We start from the raw sequence: 20,132 nt of genomic DNA, 5'->3' as shown, positions 1-20,132 counted from the left end.
CATTTTTGCCTTCATTGTCAATTCAACAGGTTTAAGGTGGGTTGCTGACCAGGATTTATTGCATAGGTGGACAGGAGAAAAGAGAAGTAATTAAACCAGCCATGATGTCTGGATCGAGATATAAGCATATACATATAATGCGTAATGTATATTCTGCGGTTTGCTTGGAGTTCAGCTTTAAAGACTTTGAACAACAGAATACTTGTGAAGTTCTTATTGCAAGTCATTAGGACTAAAAGGTCCGGCTCTGTTGAAGATTCACATTTATAATATTTATTCAGCCCTCTGCAGCACTGCAATTAAAGTTGCTCAAGAATGTCACACATCTCCTTTGTCGTGACAGGGATATCAGGCCAAGGTCCTGACACCGCGTACTGCACTACAGATAATCCACGGGAAGGCCGCGCTAATAAAGGTTTGCATAGCAACCCAGCTGCTGGCATCAATCAGCGCCGGTCTAATTGCCCATTAAACCTTAACCCTTTGGCTCTTATAATGGTTTTCTTTGCGGAAAGCTTAAGAAAAAAAAGGTTCTCAGTTCATTGAAGAGGAAAAGTTGAAGAAAGTGGCTTGGAAGATTTACGACATAAGAAAAAATTTACAGACTGCACAAGGCTATGGCTAGTCTACATGAGAGTTCCCATAGACAATCAATGAAATTCTCCTGGTTTGATGGAATATTGTCTATGGGGCCACTGGCCAGGGTCATCGGGATCAACAGCAACTGGGCAAGTTAAAATTTTTGTCCAACCAGTATTGTTTTCCTGATAAACTGAAAATATCTGCCACTTGCCTCTCTGACCTGGTAGAAAAATACTCCTCTAGACTCTTCGCTCCTACAATTTTCTACTAATCACTTCCTCACTCATAACCGCGTCACATGCACAGCTCCGAGACTTATCTAGAGCTGCCCCCCGACTCTTTGGAATGGTCTTCTTCATCTTTTTTAGCTTGCTCTTACTTTCTGCTGTTTAAAAAGAACCCTTAAACCCCATTTATTCAAACTTTCCTACCCGTCTTCCGTCTCCTAAAAACCGTCACACCCACAATTCCAAATCCCCCCTCCTAATGTATGATACGTCCCCCACCTCTTAGATTGTAAGCTCTTCGCGGCAGAGTCCTCACCTCCTTCTGTGTCACTGTCTGTATCTGTCTGTCATTTGCAACCCCTAATAATTGTACAGCACTGGGTAATATGTTTTGGCTATAAAAAATCCAGTTTATTATTATTAATATATAAAAATAATAATATTACTAATGTCTGCAGCTCTTCTTCCTTTTGTGTGATCTCAACTGGTTGGATCATTTCTGGGAAGCTATGTGTCACCAAAAAACTGTATGATTTCTCTAGATAAATGGTTTCAGAGAAGAAAAGTAGAGGGTTTACATGGCATTTAAGTGAACATGTTTTATTATAAATATTGGTACAAACAATATTTAAAATATATACAGATAGTACATATGATATTTGAACAATGGTTACAAGGCCCACCTTTTTTCCGTTTAACACTTGGGGGTTTATATCCTAGTAACTTAACAGTACAGGCTATTGGGATATTAGTCATTCGTAGTAGAAGGATCATGTATCACTTCCTGGTGCGTTTCGCCCATCCCGGCTTCTTCAGAGGAAAATGTAAGCCAGAGGTGTAGATTTGCTGCAAATGCTTGGATAATACATTTGTGTCAAGTTGGATAACAGGGTGTTGGACCTCCAGAGTGCTTATTCCCGGGGTAAGTCCATAGATACCTTATAGAACGTTTTGCCGAGTCTGTCCATTTAGACTCTCAAAACACGTGGGGGTAGTCCTGTTGCTGCTGCTGAAAAAAAGGGGGTCTTGTAACTATTGCTCATGTATTATCTGTATATATTGTATATATTCTTAGTACCTATTTGGAATATAAAACATGTACATGCCATGTAAACCTGTACTTTTTCTCTGAAAAAATGTATCCAGATAAATCATAATGATACATAAAATATACATAAAATATGATACATAAATCATGATACATAAAATGTCACAGTGACTTAGGGGATGGCAAACATTACCAATTAGGGGTTATATCTACTAATTAAGCATTCCCATACATTCCTGGGAAGGGCCAGCTGTAGTCCAGCTCTGTAGCCCCATTTTGATTGGGTGGTAATCAAAACATGGTAGCCATCGTGCAATAAAATAAAAGGCATCAAAAATGTGGCCTGAAAGTAGCCCAAACTTAGACCAGTTCTAAGTGGATGGTTATCATTGTAGCGCCCCCATTCTAAAGCTTAAAAGACAAGAACACCAACTACTGCAATGAATTATGTGCATGATAGCCAGGTGCAAAGGATGAATACCAGGATAAAGTAGGGCTGTGTAGGAGTAGTACATTATACTTTTGTTGAAATGCAAAATTCCTGTGTTGCAATGTCATTTACTTTTCAGAAGGGTCGATGGCCCCCTGTAACTCTAAAATCACATTAATGAATGTTTGAAATATTTTGGGCACAAAATTAATAGTATAGATTTCATCTCAAAGCAGAAGCCGAATGAGGGAGGCAACTGGAACAAATGTATTCAATAACTTCCCACTAGACTCTGATTAGTGACACAATGCAGACCGTGGAGGATGGATGACTGGCAAGAACCCCTGGCATTGGTAGAGAATGTAAACATACCGACATAATGTACAGAGCTTATGGAGGAATCAACAGAAGAGAAGGGTCCCGAGGTCTGGAATGTCTATACATAAAAATGGTGAACAAAAGTGAAAGCTGCCATGTGTTTATAACTCCCTTCTATACTTACATAAAGCAGAATCCCATTAACCTACACTAAGGAATTTCATACCATTCATTATATTGCCCCTGCTTACCCTGCAAATTACACAGAGCCAGCCCTATCAGTATTTGCAGCAATCTTAGCCATACATAGCATTATTACTAATATTAACCATTCACATACAGACCGGTCATATTTATCAGCACATCTAGGTCAATTAATAACATTTCAAACAAGGTAATGTATTTTCAAAAGTTGTTTTTTTTATCTTTTTAAATCAAATTTATTATTATTAATTTTAGCCTTGTGCACATGGCCATATTATTATTATTATTATTAGTAATAAACAGGATTTATATAGCGCCAACATATTACACAGCACTGGTATTATTGGATTTTTTCCCAGCAGACTATTCCCTTTGATTAGTATCATGGGGGTCTTCAATCTGATAACCTCATCACCTATAACCACCTCATGACAAACTCATCTGAATAAAGGAAATCAGTGTTGAGTCATAGGGCCTCATTTATTAAAGCTCTTCAAGACTGGAGAAGATTTATTTTCATTGGTGAACCTGGGTGATCTAGCAAACCCAGAATGGATCTTGTCCAGAATTAAAAGCATTTGCTAACATTTGGAATCTTTTTTAGGTTTGTTAGGACGCCGATGCTTACAGATAAAAGTGTCTTCTTCAGTCTTGGGGAGCTTTAATAAATCAGGCCTATTGTGTTCAAAATAGTTACCATAGACAAGAGAAAGAAAAGCAGAGTGTTGTCTGACGAAGGTAAAAGGTAATACACCAGCCCGGTATAGGCAAGAGTTACAAATCCACCTCCAAAGAGCTTTGTGTACCTGAAGCCACATTTGCTAATTTTACCAACTTGGCCAGGATTTATGAAACTATAGGCAATCTTAATAGATGTGGCTGCAAGAGAGAATTAAATCCCAAGTTGAAAAAAAAATGGTAAAAAAAAAAAAAAAAAAAGGACTGCTTGACCCCATATCTAAAAAGGACATCAAGGAGAAAGACCTGAGACTGAATAGCCATAGTTGTCCCCTCTGGACTTTTTTTATTGCCTACAAAAATACATAGTTTCTTTGTAAAAGTTCATCCTGAACTCATCACCACTCCTCCCCAGTGCTTCCAGGTACAGGGGTGACAGTGCCCAGGTCTAGCCAACCACCAGGCTCAAGCAGTCACATGACCCAGGGAAGGAACTTCACTAATCCCCTTACCTGAATCTCAGGTAAGGTATAAATGAGAAAGGAATGACAAAGGGGAATAGGCGACATGTCTCTAATGTAGAAGTGTCTGTCTATGGACCATGAAATGAATTGTGAATGCCACCTATTTATATAAGCTTCAACTTGTTTCCGTAAAACAAAAAAAGAAGGAACAATTTTGGAAAAATGTAAAGACCCTGCAATGTGTTTTTCCCACAACTTTAACTGTTCCTAACAAAGTGGCCATCTGAAATATATATTATACAAAAAGTAATAAAACCCAGATTGCTATATAATCACAGATACATCCACACACAATGCGCCAAGTATATTCATCTGCTTGCATTACCTTCCGCCAGAGAGTCCCTGTTCCCAAGAGTCATGTTATCATCAGACAATTATGTTCAGATAATGATGATAAAATAGAAACATTCACAAATGTACCTGTGATGTACTACCCACCATGTCATGCCGCAATACTCTGAAATATGTATTAAATGACGAGTAATTAATAAAGGATTTGTTCTCCAAATCATCCTCTACCCAGGTGGAAGCAATTATTATTATAATTATTATCAATATTAATAAAGATGATTTATATAGCGCAAACATATTACGCAGCACTGTTCATTATATAGGGGTTGCAAATGACACACAGATACAGGCAGTGAAAATTTGTACATAGAAAATAACCGAATGACACAGGCCAGACAAGGTGTTCTAGTAAAATCAGTTTCCAGGGACAATGCGCTGCTGGAACGTTGCCCATTTATGTCAGACACAGGCTGGAGCAAAGTTTTGCACATCCCCTGGAAATGACAGGAACATCTTTTATGTTTTATTTAAAGAATTGATTTCCAGGGGGACACTAAGTGTTATAGTTAAACTTACTACCTAGTTATCCGCCAGATGCTGTGAAAACAAATAATGTCTGAGAAAAAACTTTTAAAGTAAGCTTGTCTGAAACAATTCTGCATGAGAGCATGTTCAAAAGGTGTTTGCCTTCTGTGTGGTTTTGAGGCAATTTATGCAGAATCTCAGGGCATTATTTTGGCACTCGAACTGCTTCCAAAAACTTTTGGAAGCCTTTTTGAAAAATGTTTGACTATATAATAATTACCCAGTTAGTAACATAATAGTGAAGAATAGTTCTAAGTAATAATGAAGGCAATCACTATTATCTCTCAAGGTCCCAGGATTCAAAATGTGGGACACACCATTATGTAAACTGAGGGGCAAAAGATCAATGGACTAATAGTACACGGAAGAACATGAGAGATGATGGGTCACAGAACTGATTTCCAAGCTGAAATAATATTAACAACAATCATCACCAGATTTGGGGTCCCTGATCCACGCCAGGATAAAAAAAAGAAGCAGATATCTTTGGGCACCTTACACATTCTGCTACTTACAGGTCACCAAGGACTTTAGCAGCAGCAAACCTTGGATCTCATTTGCAGAAAATGCACTAAAAATTGAGCGTACATAATAATATACAGGATATATAATTTTAGAAAAATAAAATATGGTATTTTGGATGAACCAATCCTATAACATAGGGGCTTAGTGGAGTGATGTTGCAGCAAAGCTAGCTAGTTACCCGTGTTTTTAAATTTATTCTTTTTGCTGGTATTTGGGCACATGACTGGCATTAGTGGAAAGACGAATGCAAGAATTTCAGTATCTGTAGCCATGACGCGGCCAGCAACATTTCTTTTATGTTTGGGGTTAATTCCCTTTGCACATGGACTGTTCTACATAATCATATCAGTTGCAATGCCTATAACTGATCAGCTTAAAGAGCAGGGAGGGCATTTGCTTAATGATCATGCAGCCCAGAGGAAAGACGTTATACATTTATTTTCACTATGAAGACATATCTGGCTTTTCATAAATTTGCAACAGGACTCCAGTCAACACTAACACTAGATAAAAATGAAAGATCATGAAAAGATATAGTAACAAAACCAGCTAAAATCTCTGGAGTGGCACTAAATGTTGCAGCACAGTTTTGTTACTACAGTATTTTTTTTTTTTTTTTTTTTGCTGATAGACATTTCACGTTCAGTGGCCATCAGCATTCAATCCACATCTGCTAAACCCATGAAGTTGTGAACCCCTAGCCTGTGACTGAACAGAGAAATGAGCAGTAGTAGACCGATATGTTCATCGGTCTCTCTTGTCAGCACAAACTAATTGGCTGCTTGTGCTACTTTTTCCTACATTCCAGCCCTGCAAGGAGGTCAATACCAAGTCATAGTCTACTTGCATTTTTATTTCAATTTTATTATTTATAGAATCATTTTTTACAATGCTCCTTACACAGATCACTGACTATTACAACTGAATGAATGAAATCCAGCTACATCTCTAATACGAGAATCACACAATATAATATTATGAGCAGAGTGATAGTGCACATAAAACAGTCATTCTAATGTTGTGAAATAGATACAAGCCAGCCATAGCACAAAGACAACTGAAATATTCAAATGTTATTTCTGAAAAAAACTCAAGCTCAATGGGCTCCTAAATGTGTTCTGTGGTTTATGCAGATATTACTTCATGAACTGAAAGTTTGGCAAGTAGAACTGGAGTTACAAACAAATTCAATATTGTGCATAAAATATATATTTTATGATAAATACAGTTTATTTTTTGATGGAACAGAATGGCAATAATGCCTCAACCCCTATATAATGTGGAGCACTGCGTAATATGTTAGTGCAATATAAATCCTGTTTATTAATAATAATTATAATATTAATAATATTATATATATTTTAGTAATCTGCAAACAAAATAGCAACACTCAAACTTTTTTGGAAAGGATTGACCAGTGTCAGAATTGCCTAGCACCTGCAGGAGCTTTTAACATTAACAAATATAGAACTACTGTAGTGTTCACAGCATGACAAAGCCAATAGAACTTGTACAGAAGTACAAAAACAATATTTCAGCTGTTGCAACAATAGTACAAGGCAGTAAGGAACTACAAGACCCTGCTTGCCACGAAGCGTAATTATGTTATAATATAAGGAGAAATACTTTTACTGGTAGAGCTCTTGTAGAAGAACAAATCCAGGAGTTATGAGCCAATACAAAGAAATCACAGATCTGACCACTGTTTCTCAATCAGGGTTCATCCAGAGGTTGCTGGGGGTTCCTTGAGCAATGGGCAATTTGTACCTCTCAGGTCAGTTAAAGTGACACCAATAATCTTTTTAGCTATCTGTAAGGGTGAAATTCTTACCAATGGCCTGCAATGTAAAAGGAGTTCTTCCCACTGACCACCACACTAATATACTGTGGGCAGCGGATACAGTTATTATAGCAGAGGTTCCCTAAAGTCCTGAAATTTATTTCAAGAGTTCTCTCAATGTAAAAAGTGGAGAACCACTGGATTAGACAAAATCAAGTTGCAATACCCCATGGATCGGATAGAGATCCTAAAAAGCAAAGATAAGTAACTTATACATAATATCACCTCTCTTACACCTACTGGGCCATTCACAGAACCACTAACACACCAGAGAAGCTTACAAATCTACTCTTGATCCCCCTATCAGAGCCATACAAATTTGTGAACTATTTACAGTTCTGTAATTAACCTTCCAGTTTCAGATAATGGAGAGAAACTCATAAGATAAAAAATCCATGCTGATAGGAGCCCTGGTATTACCCTGGTGTATTATACACCAAGAAACCTTCCTGCTCCTCCAGCCAGGACCACCCTTGCAAGCTGACAGCAGAGGAAGTTTGTTTGGTTATCCTGATAAATTGTTACTGCAATCCAAGAAATACATTTGAATACAGTAGAGAAGTAACATTGTTGCAAACTAATGCTATAAAAAAAAGGTCAGGCATAGCCTAGAAAAGAAAAAGGGACTCACTTACCGAAATCTGAGTGAAATTCCTTCCTAAGCCCGCAGAGCATGGTCCTCTGGAGTGACCCTCAGACTAACATGCAGCTACTGACAGCTCCAGCTATGCTCCTAGCTCTGCCAGGCTCATCCCACAGCTCACATGGCCTGGATTCTGCACCAATTGGCAGCTCAGCAAACTTTCTCTTTCTTCTGAAGTGGGGCTTCTATGGCTGGGATAATCTGCAATTCTTTACTGTCAAACTGAGGTTTTAAAAATCACAATTAATGGGCTGGGTTGCATGAGTAATTTGCATTTCAGGTATTGATAGACTGCTAGTAAGTCTGTGGTGGTAAAATCACTGTTTGCAAATGCCAGCTTTTATTAAAAAGTCCCATCCTACCAGATATACATTGAAAGCCTGAATAACCCATAATAATATATATATATATATATATATATATATATATATATATATATATATACACACATACATACACATACATATACACATATACATATACACACACACACACACACATACATAATAATGTTGCTTGGCTTTAAATGTTTGAAAACTCTGGACAAGAACTTTCAGTTCTAATTATTTTCCATAATGATCGACACAAAAAAAGTGCATGCAAAGTCTTACAAATAAAGAGGTCCAGCCCTTTTATAGTCTTTTGGCTGAGCTTTTTGTACAATTGGAAAAAATGTTAGGTGGAGGTCTTCTCCCTTCTGTTTTTACCGCCACAGCATACAAGGAGAAACCCACAGCCTGGGGGACACTTGGGTCACTTATCCAAAATGGCTGTGAGCTGCTCCTTCTGTGCATGCCCAGTCTTGGGCATGAACCATCAGGTGCTTTCCTGTAATGTAAAAAAAAAAAAAAAAAAAAAAAAAAAAAGCTCAATCTAACGCATTTTACATTTGCCAGAAGACACTTCATTCACGCCTGGACAGTGCAAGTTCAGGAGATGGGAAGAAGAACCTAGAAGAGAAGAGATGACTGTGCCCATTGTTCCCTTCGGCACAGGAAAGAAGAGGGAAGCAGAGATTGTGTTGGACTCGCTGGACTCATTTTGTAGAAGGATCAAGGACTTTTCATTGGTAAAGGTTGAAAGTTTTTGTGTGGGAAAGCCTATCTCCTCCCAGCATTCTTCAGAGAATGGTCTAGGCTCTGTGTTTTCAGTATTCTCTCTGCAGAGGTTTCTCACAAAGTCAGACCTGGAGCTTGCTAATTAACAAAGTTTTGTTATTCACATAGCTATAAGTCCAAATGAAACCTCTAAGAAAAGGACTAACGCGGGCAACATGCTGGCAGAGGGCAGGCCTTCTTTCATGTGGTTGCTTTGTAAAGCTTAAGTGGGAATTCTGCCGCTACCACACCTCCAACCTTTACAGAAAAAGCCTGTTGTACATTTCTAGAGCTCTGGTTGGCAAATGCCATTCTGAACTTATAGAACAACTTTTGTTTTTTTACACCAGGAATGTATTAACCTATTGAAGTACAATCATTACCCTTTTATCCATGAGGAGAGGTATTTGGGAGCTTCCATTGCTGGTATACTTTGTAGAACTTTAAGCGAGGTGGTTTTCATCGTTATCCTGGCATTTCTATCTTTAAATGGAATGATCTGGGACAAGAAAGATATTCACTGATTACATGCTTGTTCCAAGTCAGGGACTAAGCAGCAAAGATAGAACAAAAAATAGGAATGTGTTTTTGAATGGCCACCTCTTAAAACTCTCCGCAGCAATGAGGAGAGATTAGCTGAACTGATTCTATTCTTCCTTGAGAAGAGACATATAAGGGGGGATATGATCACCCTGTATAAATATATAAATGGTCCATATAGAGAACTCTCTTCCCATTTATTCACTGTAAGATCATTACAAAGAACAAGAGGGCACTCTTTGTGTCTGGAGGAAAAGAAGTTTAATCTCCGGATAAGGAAGGGATTCTTTTCAGTAAGGTCTGTGAAAATGTGGAATCGGATCCCTCAGGAAGTAGTTTCAGCAAGTTCTATAGATTGCTTTAGGAAAAAGCTGGATGCTTTTCTAGAAGCACAAAATATAACTGGGGATTAAAGCTTTAAAGTAAAAACAACAGAGACTGCTGATCCAGGGAACATCCGATTGCCTCATGGAATCAATTTTTTTTTCCGGTAAAGCAAATTGAACCAGGTTTTTTTTTTTTTGCCTTCAATTATGTTCATAGGGTTTTTTTTTATCTGGCATGTTTATTTCCCTAGAGATTAAACTTGATGGTCTTTTTTTCAACCAGACTAACTATAAAAACAAGTCAGCAATGGTAGGTAAGGGCAGCTGAACTACAGCATACATAATTTTTTTTTAGATCTCTACCTCACTCGGGCTTGCATGAACTGCGCCACTATAATAACTATATATATATAATAACTATATATAACTAATATTTGACACACAGTTACCAATACAAGAGGCATCTGGTAAACTTGAGTAATGCATGCTATAAAATGAGATACACCGGATTAGAATGATCTGTGATTATTTAGAGAACAGGCAGATATCAGGTTTGTTCTGCCTTGCAGGCATGGGCAGCATTGAGCTGCTGTAACAGAGAACTGGCCAGTGGCAGGTTATGGTGTCTCGGTCACATGCGGGATTGTAACAGCTGTTGTGGTTACACACAACCCAGCCAGAGCTGAATTCTGGCAACAGCTGTCTAATGAAACTGATCTCCCAGCCTAGAGGGGAGCCAACAACCAGGTCCAGACCTGAATTTAAAGTGACACTCTGCTTCAAATTGAACAAGAAAGACATTCAGGAAGCACGTTACCTATGTTGTAGTCCACAACCACATTGCATTTTGTCTACTCTGACGTGGGAACCCTGTGTGTAATGCAGGAAAGGAATTTGCAAACACACCCAATTGTTGTGGTAAATGCTGCGCAAGGGAGAATAAAGTAAATCATTTATATTCCCAAAATGGAAAAGTTACAGGAGATGTTTAAGTGCTGGTAGCTGGAGAGTTTGACCACTGCAGAAACACACATCAGCAGCCTCCTCCACCAACACACAGCTTTAAATAACAACGCTCATACTCTCTGCTAAAGTACAACACCCTTCCCCTTAATTGGAGAGCTCTAGTTTTGCTCATCAAGGAAGGTGCTCATCAGATCTCTGCAGAGGAACCACTGTTTCCACACAGAGTGCTAGAATCCATTTTTGCAGCACACAGTCAGGGGCAGACTATTCTGCTCAGGCTTTTTCTTAAGCACATGCGCACATTTTGTTTTAAAACACCTGGTATGCATTTAGCCAATGGTTGGTATAATGTTATTGTACCAGCCTGAAGTTTAGACCAAGTGTATCAGGAAGTTGTCTTATTTTTTCATTTTGCAATGCCCTCTACAAGATGGGGGGTCCCCAAATTCGGGCCATAACTTATTCCCAACCATCGGTTATATTGAGTGACAGGCTCTTCCCGCGGCGAAAGTTCTCAACCCTGAAGTTACCTACTCATGCATTAGAAGAATCAATTAATCAGTACGCCATCGATTCACGCTCCTGCTGCGGCTTTTCCGAGACTCTCATTAATTCTGCAGCAAATTGGGCTTTAGCCGAGAGATGGAAAATATTGTTACACTACAATTAATTAAGCCACCCATGATTCAGGTTTGAAAATCAAAGAGTAGCTAAGAAAAGTTACATTAACAAGAACTGGTAACAAGGACTTTGGATGTTGTGAAAACATTTTCTAGAAGCATCTGTGACTGAAGCTAAACATCAGGAAGAACAGCTACATCATATTTGTGGGGGCTGCTTTATCCGGCAAAGGATTTGGATTTCTCTCCATCTATTCTGTACGAAACAGAACACGTCTTGAGACCTGATTTTGCTCTGCTATGGGTTAGGTATAGTTACAGGTCTGGTCCCTCCTCCAGCCTGTGATGGGATAGTAAATGGAGAAGCAGGACACCGATAAGCTCTTCTCTCTGCCACAATCTCTACCCATTACTCTGTGTGTCTGTAAAACCGGTGCAGTGCAGCACATTGGGCCTGATTTATTAAAGTTCTCCAAGCCTGGAGAGGATACAATTTCATCAGTGAACCCTGGTGATCCATCAAACCTGGATTGGATTTGGTCCAGGATTGAAAACATTTGCTAACAAATAGTAAATGGCTTTTAATTAATCCATTCCAAGTTTGCTGAATCACCCAGCTTCACTGGTTAAAGTGTATCCTCTCCAGGCTTGGAGAGCTTTAATAAACCAGCCCCATTGTATGTGCAATTAAACTTTGCACATCTAATGGTTACAATATTAGCTACATTTATGTCCTCTTGGTTAACGACAGGGCCTTTTTAAAATGCGACATACAGTACAGTTAAGATTCTAAAACCACAACTACAGATCTTGGAAAGACCGGTGACATTTCAGAACATGAAGCATTCTGGACAGAAAATCAATAGCTCAGAAGTGACATTTCCAAGGAATAAAAGACTCATTATGAGCAGACTCTGGGACAGGAAGGTTGAGCTCCACTAACTGGCAGAACCCGAGAAAGCTCCAGTTTTTCCTCAATGGGAAATTAACACTTTATTGTGATGGGGGGAGTAGTGACCACATACAGGTCCCCCCTAATGTGCATTGGAGCCACCAAGCGCACACTCTGGCTTTGGGTTTTAGTTAAAGAATTAAATGAATTTAGAAAGTACTCAGAGTTTGTGTTATGAGCATAGCATAGAAAACTGTGGTGCAGTCTTCAAAATGCATGTATGAGAAAGGGATGGAAATTTCCCTTCATTTCCTGATCCAGAGAACAAACAGGAAGTTAGAGTAATTTTCCCAAAGTTAGAGAAATTTGCTCCTTGGACAGGTGTACCCTAAACGCATGTCCTCATTTTAAAAATTCCCTCTGTTCTGGGACAGCTCTAATGACTCACTTTATAAATTATTTCCCTGTCAATTAGCTCATAATATTTATTTCCTATTGCGACAGCTGTGCAGAATGTGCAGGTTGCAGAATGAGTCATTGTTTTAAAGGGAACTGAAAGGAGAAGTGTAGAGAGATATGACCATCTGTCAGCAACTTTCAGAGGAGTTGATTGGGGGAATACTTTATACAAAGACCCCTAAAACTTTCCCATTATTTTTCTTTCCAGTAAAATAGAGTAGGCAAATAATCTCATTTGTAATACAGACAGCAATAGAAATTTGATAAAAAGTCTAACCTTTTTGTGTTCCCTTCAAATCAAAACAAAAATGTTTATTCTAGAGATATTCTTTAAGGTTAAAGCTATACCCGCCTCCGCTCCAGGGATGCGTCATCTGCAAGCTCTGTTGCCAGCACCAATATTCTCACAGACATTTTCTGGGTTCAGGATTTTTGAACATACGTGCAATGATGCAATTCTCACATATGAGCAAATCACACAATCATACATTAAACTGCTAATGCGTTTTTCTTTAGTTTTTTCCTTTTTTTTGGATAGTGTAACAAGCTTTAAAACCTTTTTTGTCATTCAGACGGTCAATGTCACTGGAACAAATATCCCCCATTGGAGGATCTCCTGCCACCTCCTGTACCGGTGACAACTAAAAAAGTTTGATTTCCCTCACCTTCAGACTCTGCAGTAATGATCACCAGAACAAATGGTGTGACCCTTCCATGTACTATACAACAGACAAACAAAATACCATTGCCATAAAATTGTGTAAAATGTTTAGATCAAAATTCTGTATTGGTAGTTAAAAATAAAACAGATTTGTAAATATGAAATGCTAAGTATTTTCAGGGTTCCGTTTATAAGGTTAGTTCTGAGCATTTAGTATTTTTGAAAGCATGAAAATATTTTCTATTTTTAACATAATATTGTTTCATTCTTCTGTCTGTGTATATACAGAGAATGGGTGCAGCCAAAAGCAACAGTGACCCCCACAGGTCATATGAATGTATTCCAACCATGAGCGGCAAAAAAATAAAAAATAAAAATAAAAATAAAAATAAAAACTATCATCATTGTAGGTTGTAAATGATGCTGAGTTTTAGACACCTCCCAAACTTCACATAGATCAGATATATTTTTTTTTAATATATAGATACAAATCAGTTTCACAATTCTTCCCCAAAAGGTTATCCTCCTCTAATGGCAAGTTCATGCCTTTGCAGAAACATGCAAACGTCTCATCAAATGCTGGTGTGTTGTGGGGTCATTCATTCTAAACAGCACCCTGCATTGGGTTAATCTCTGCAGTGCAGGGATATGTGCATGGTAACACAAGGTGTGTGTTGGGTGTCAATAATTTTTAAATAGCACCCCAATGCATCTTCAGGATGCACCTACAGCAAGCTTCTAATATATCAACCAACTACTGTACTGACTGCCAAGTTATATTCAGGTACTTACATTTATAAAAGTATATAATTTTATTGATTACAATCAACAATTACAGAGCTGCATATTTTTTTTTTCTGCCTATAGTCGATGCAGATCTTGAATGAAGTGCCAAGCCAAACCACAATTTACTGTTCCACGTCAACAAATGCAGCCAGAAGAAAACTCCTCTTCATCAGGTTTCAAAAGTAATGCATAGAATCTGAAAATGATAACTCCGGATTCAGTAGCATACCAGTAATTACTATTTTTGGACTGTTTGGCTAAAATGTATGGTCCATGGTCCTAGCCAGTCCATGGAAAATCAGCTAAAAAGCTTTTATGGAGCAAAAAGTTTTATTTACTTGGCTTTCACGGATTCTTCCTGCAGCCCTTGGGTGAGGTTATGTCACACTTTGGTAATTTTTCTTTCTAGAGGGTATTCCCCAGGATCTCATTGGCATAAGGATGAACTAAATTCCACCTTTAAGAATACACGAATCAGGTCGGTCATTATTGAAAAAAACGGGATGCCCCTTCTGCAACAACCCCTTCTAACTGCCTGACCAGTCCAGGGGTCTGGCAAAAAAACTTTCCTATGCAGAGTCAAACCCAGAAATCTTGGTTTTCCCTTAACGTCCCTTATGTCATCCTGGCCAATCAAAATGAGGGAAGATCCTCTAAAGCGGCGGTCCCCAACCTGTGGTCCACGAAACATTGGTGATCTGAAGCTCTGGCTGGGCCAGAGCCATGGACTATGTCTCCTGTATGCATCATCCGCTTAGGGCAGTAGGCGGGTTGTGTCTCTGGACAAAGGTCTGAGCCTGCGATGGGACAGTGGGTGGGGTTCTGCCCTCATGACATCACTTTGAGGGAAGTTTCTTCCCCTTTGAGTGATACACGGCTCCCCACGCATGGGCCGTCCCGAGTCCATAAATTTAGTGGTGCCTGACCAAAAGGTTGGGGACCTCTGCTCTATAGAAAGAGTAAAAATAAGAAGATGGTAGTGTCCAGCAAGGGAACAGGGATAGGTGAGTAATGTGGGTTTAGTTGAACTTTAAACAAGACATAGAATTAGATAAATATAAAATGCTGCCATTACTGATCTCCTTACATAAAGGCCCATTGCCTTCAGTACATCTGTATTCTGTCCGTTTGGTTTTTGCACCTTCTAAGTCAAGAAACTCACAGACTAGTCAAGAGGTCAGTGGGTCATCTACTACTAACTTTTCATTAACCTCACAAACCCTGTAGGGGTATAGACTAAAAGACTTAATGTCATTGTATTCTATCATAGTTGTCACTCTTTGCCAACCAAATCCACTCTTTTTTCTCTATTTATTTGTATAGTACAATTCTAATAAGATGAAGGGGGCTGGCTGATACAAAGTAAGAATATACCAAACAAGAAATATGAGGTTCCTATCTATATCTATCCATGAAGCGATAATATGTATATAAAGATTGCGGTCTGATTTTAATTTCAATATCCAGGACATGCATTGGTATTCTGGGTCATACCCATACTTAGCTTATCCTTATCTGATCTGATGAAAGGAGGGTGACCTTTTGAGCCTTTAGGATCTGCTGTCTGTATATGCAACTTGGAAATAAAAAAGATAAATATGATGAATACATTTGATGCTTTTCTCATAACATCTAAACAATGATGGCATGACCCAAACATTTTATATCTTTACATCATCAGTTATAGAGAGCTGTCCCCACCCCTTATTAGTTCCTCGATCTTCACATCCCCGCTTATTTCCATTTTACATAGCCCGAGGATTTGGCAATTTTCATTTAGCCCAACTGATCTATAACAGGAGCCGTTCCAGGCCTTTTACAGAACAAGTGAAAAAACACGGCTAAGCCTCTTTTAAATATCAGCAATATGTAAATGTGTCTTTTTGTTCTGTCAATCTCCCACAGAATAAAGAACACGCATTCGGGGGAGTATTACTATACTGGCAGAAAAATAATCTGACAGGCATCATTTTCTAAAATAAAAAAGCAAAAAAAGGTCCAAAAACAGCATGGGGTTATGCCAAATGTTCACCAACAGGAGGGGGGCCGATTGGTGCATGAAGGGTGACATTTCCAAGGTGAAGTATTAGGATTGAAAAGAATAACTCCAATTCGAGCAATTTGTACAAAGAAATGAAGGAGCAGTAACTGTACACTTTTTTTGCAGAATATGACATTTAAAAACAAATTTAGCATGAATTAGAAGGTGTACCAATAGACTTGGCTTTTGAAATAAATAATGGGGTGTAAACTTAAAATTTTGAATGGCGGATTGCTGCACAGAAGTAAGTGGTTTAATTTTGTATCCCTAAGAAGGTAATAAAGTGAATGCAAAGCAAACTTTTTATCTTTCTTACCTTATCCAAAATTATAAAAAAAACTATAAATCATTTTACTGCTGATTGGGGCCCCATTACAAAGATTCACTCTCACTTCCTGTTCTTTTGACAAGCTGGTCAACAGAAAGAAGAAGAAATCTCCAACAGCATCACAGACAGAAATTAAAAAGATTTTCTAAAAGTAAAGGAAGAATAGAATGAGGTCGGATTTGTATTTCTGTCTGTCCCAATCGCAGATTTAGCATTACTTTCCGTTTGGAGGACCTTTGTCACTGTGATAATAAGGGGAAGGCCCAATTTTTAGAGAGGTCACCCAGGCCATGGCCCAAACCATTAGAGGGCGCTCTCAGATATTCCAATTGTATGGTACAGTGCTTGATCAACACCATCTAGTTGCTCTACCTGCCAGAGCTGCACAGCTTGGAAGACCTGTGCCACAGAGAGCTTTCTGTTTAGATGTCATCAGATAATCACAGGCCGATTTACTTTCCCTCTCTTCAGTAATCCTGCACAGCCTCCAGGTCAAAAACAATCACTACAGCTCTTAAAGATCCAGGGTCTCCACATTTAACAGCAGGCAGCTTTCTGCAGTTCTGAAGCACTCACTGGTGCCCTCATTCATTCTCTATGGGGATGCTGCCGGGACAAACTACAGCTCGTCTTTTCCGAGGCAGTGGTAACCACACTGCAACCTCACTGCCAGTCTGAACATTGCCGTAACAGTTAGGAGGGAGGGGGCAGCACAAGATAGCTGGCCTAGGGGATAAAAAAGTACAAAACTGCCTCCATGTAAGACGGCCTCAACACCTAAACATAGGAACAAGGAATTTTGCATTACAGAGAGAACAGGGTACAAATGTAAATGATAATCAGTTCTACTGCTGCATTGAAGGACTTAGCTATGTAGATGACAGAAGTGAATGGACAGAAATACAAATCCTTGGCCAGGTAACTCAGCTCCCTTATGTGAACCGGTTACCTGCGAAAAGGCTTTCCGACTGCTGGGGCCGGCAGCAAAGTGAAAATCCACATCTCAACTTGTATTACCAGAAGTTGATTCACACCTGCACCGAATTCCAGCTGCTCTCTGGCACAAAGCCCACCTTACAAAGACAATAAAAAATATATTCAATTTGCTCCCTCTGGCTAAAGAGGACCACATGTGGAGAAGAATAGCAGCAACCACAGGAGATGCCATTCCTTTTGTGTAAGAAAGCGAGGAGACGCAGCTGTACTGTGTACTAAGGAAGAGCTGGAGGCCAGGACAGCCATCGATTATATGGAAAAGCAGAGAGGATTCTGCAGAATAAAACCCACAGCTGAGAGGGGAAAGTTCATCTTTACAACTCAAAAAAAGACATTTTAAAACCAAACTCTGGACTATTAGAAAAATAATAAATTGGTTCATAAGGTAAAAAAATATACCTGCTCAGGCTGCAATAGTTTTCTTTTTTCTGCTGTTCTTCTTTCCTGTCACAGGATGTCATCAGTCTTCTGGGTTCAATGACACCCAGCCTGAAAGCCTGAGGACATTACAGAATGCAGGGCGTCACAGCCCAGCCTAGTTCCCTTTCTGTATGAATGAATCTTATATTAAGTCAGTGCTGGCCTCTGCAACTCTGAGGACCACCTACTGAGTCTTCACATGTGGAGTAGAGGTGAGCAAAACAAGCAAATTAAGCAATGAACCTATCAAAAGTTTGAATTACAATTCACCAACTAAATTACATAAAATGTTATTGATAATTTGAATGTATGGCACTTTATGGGAATTTGTAAGTTCTAGAAAGACAGCATGAGAGCCTTTTGATAAGCCAGCCCCCTTCCTGTAAAAGATAAAAAGGGGAACACAGGTGACTGCTGCAAGGAATGGATAGAGAAGCTGGCAAACTGTACAGAGAAGGGGGAAAGGGTCAGTGTCAAACTAGAATTTTAATTCTGATTTATGTCTCTTTATGCAATTAACCCTTTGCATGTTTTTTGAAGTCCTTTATGTTTTTAATTGTCTTTTGTGAATGAATTGAAGTTCATGGTCACTTGTAACAAGATCTACCCAATACCACCTCTTTATAGATCGCTCCCAATGCGTTACATTCATTGATTTAAGTTTCACACTGCGCACATTGCACACATGTCCATCATATTAGGCTGTCTTGCAGTAGGCAATGAAACAATATTACAATGTAACATAATTATAAAAGGGTATCTGCGGAAGAAATCTATGGAGTTAGGGCCAGGTCACACAGGAGATCTTGATGGAGACCATTTGTTGTCAGCATCAGGATTCCAAAGAGACCTTATTCCAATGCCCATGGAATTGACCGGTCAGTAGTGGGCCCAGCCATACCTTTGCCTTGGCAATGGCAATTAGGATTCTGCAGAGTTTAGAACCAGTGAGGGAGCACTTCTGCAAAGCCATATGACATCCTGAGTGATGTGGTGCTAAAAGAAATTAAAAGAAACCTAAAGAAAGGGTTCCTATTGGGTGGGTGCTCCCATGACTACAAGAGTGCATGTGCTGTTTTCAGCTTGTTACACAGCTTGGGAACAATTAAGAACAAAGGAGTTTGGATCTGGAAGAAAGACCAGTGCATGACTTCCAAGTCAAACAGAGGCAATGGGCTTTGGTGTAAGAACAATAAGGTATAGACAGCTCCACATTAGAAACTAGCAAGCATCAGTTTTGTGCAGATGACAAATGCTGGTTTCTTTCAGGTGTATTTTAAGCCTAAATTCCATTTACATTTGCATATGACCTGCACCTGACCTCTTAAGCTGCTTTTGCTTTCTCATTGATCTGAATGCAGAGAACAGCAGTTCCAGAATCTCATGAAGACAGAGCTTTACCTGTTCAATAAGGGATACTGCTGGAGAAAGTAAGGGTACTCTATTCACACATGTTCCCTGCAAAAAAAAAAAAAAAAAGAAGACGGAGAGGAGGGACCCTACCAGATCTACATTAGACCCAATTCGGCAGAAAACGATTGGTGGGGGAAGCTCACGGGATGGGGAAAGAGCATGCTGCAACATTTTTAGAAGCTGCTCACTTCATACGGTTCACATTTTTTACGTAGCGAAAACAGACAGTTTAATAACAGACCTGTCACTGTAATCAGAAAAGATTACTTAATTACACACGCACAATGCTGACATGTTCCCATCACGAGCTGCGGAGGCATGACGGAGGAGAACAGCAAGACAAGAGACTATTAACTCATTCTTACCACCTCGCTGAACAAACCTGCAGGAAATTAAGAGGTTAAAAACTCTGAAAAGTTTTATATTTATTCTGAATCAGAAGGCTCAGCTCCCATGGGGATTGGCTCAGTTTTTTGGACTTTTACACCTGGCTGCCTTCTGAGGTGGTTGGGGTGTAAAGGTTCTGTAAATCCCCTGCTGCTGCCACTCACTCTAACTTACAACAAAGATTTAATGTTGTAAGACACAGACCGAAGATGCTTCGTCCTACAGCAGAGTAACAATATAGAGCGAAAGAGGGCGAGGGGGAGCGAGAGCGAAAGAGGGCGAGGGGGAGCGAGAGCGAAAGAGGG

General features: G+C 39.3%; 1 protein-coding gene and 1 long non-coding RNA gene across 4 annotated transcripts in view; one reads left to right on the top strand and one right to left on the bottom strand.

The window, feature by feature from the left end:
• The window catches only part of GRIP2 (glutamate receptor interacting protein 2), a 212,701-nt gene that overhangs the window by 45,554 nt on the left and 147,015 nt on the right, over positions 1–20,132 (bottom strand). Inside the window, exon 1 of one of the 3 annotated variants that reach the window (XM_072420514.1) lies at positions 7,888–8,087. The exons of the other annotated variants lie outside the window; for them this stretch is intronic. Coding sequence (XP_072276615.1) covers positions 7,888–7,927 — 40 coding nt within the window. The 5' untranslated portion in view covers positions 7,928–8,087. Of the gene's footprint in view, positions 1–7,887; positions 8,088–20,132 lie in introns of those variants that run through there. 3 annotated transcript variants of the gene reach the window in all.
• The window catches only part of LOC140337012 (uncharacterized), a 14,267-nt gene continuing 12,329 nt past the window's right edge, over positions 18,195–20,132 (top strand). Inside the window, exon 1 of the long non-coding RNA XR_011921976.1 lies at positions 18,195–18,239. This is a non-coding gene — a long non-coding RNA (uncharacterized lncRNA). The remainder of the gene's footprint in view (positions 18,240–20,132) is intronic.

This window comes from Pyxicephalus adspersus, chromosome 8, assembly GCF_032062135.1.
Source record: "Pyxicephalus adspersus chromosome 8, UCB_Pads_2.0, whole genome shotgun sequence".
NCBI lineage: Eukaryota > Metazoa > Chordata > Amphibia > Anura > Pyxicephalidae > Pyxicephalus > Pyxicephalus adspersus.
This window is presented reverse-complemented; position numbering and strand designations above follow the sequence as displayed.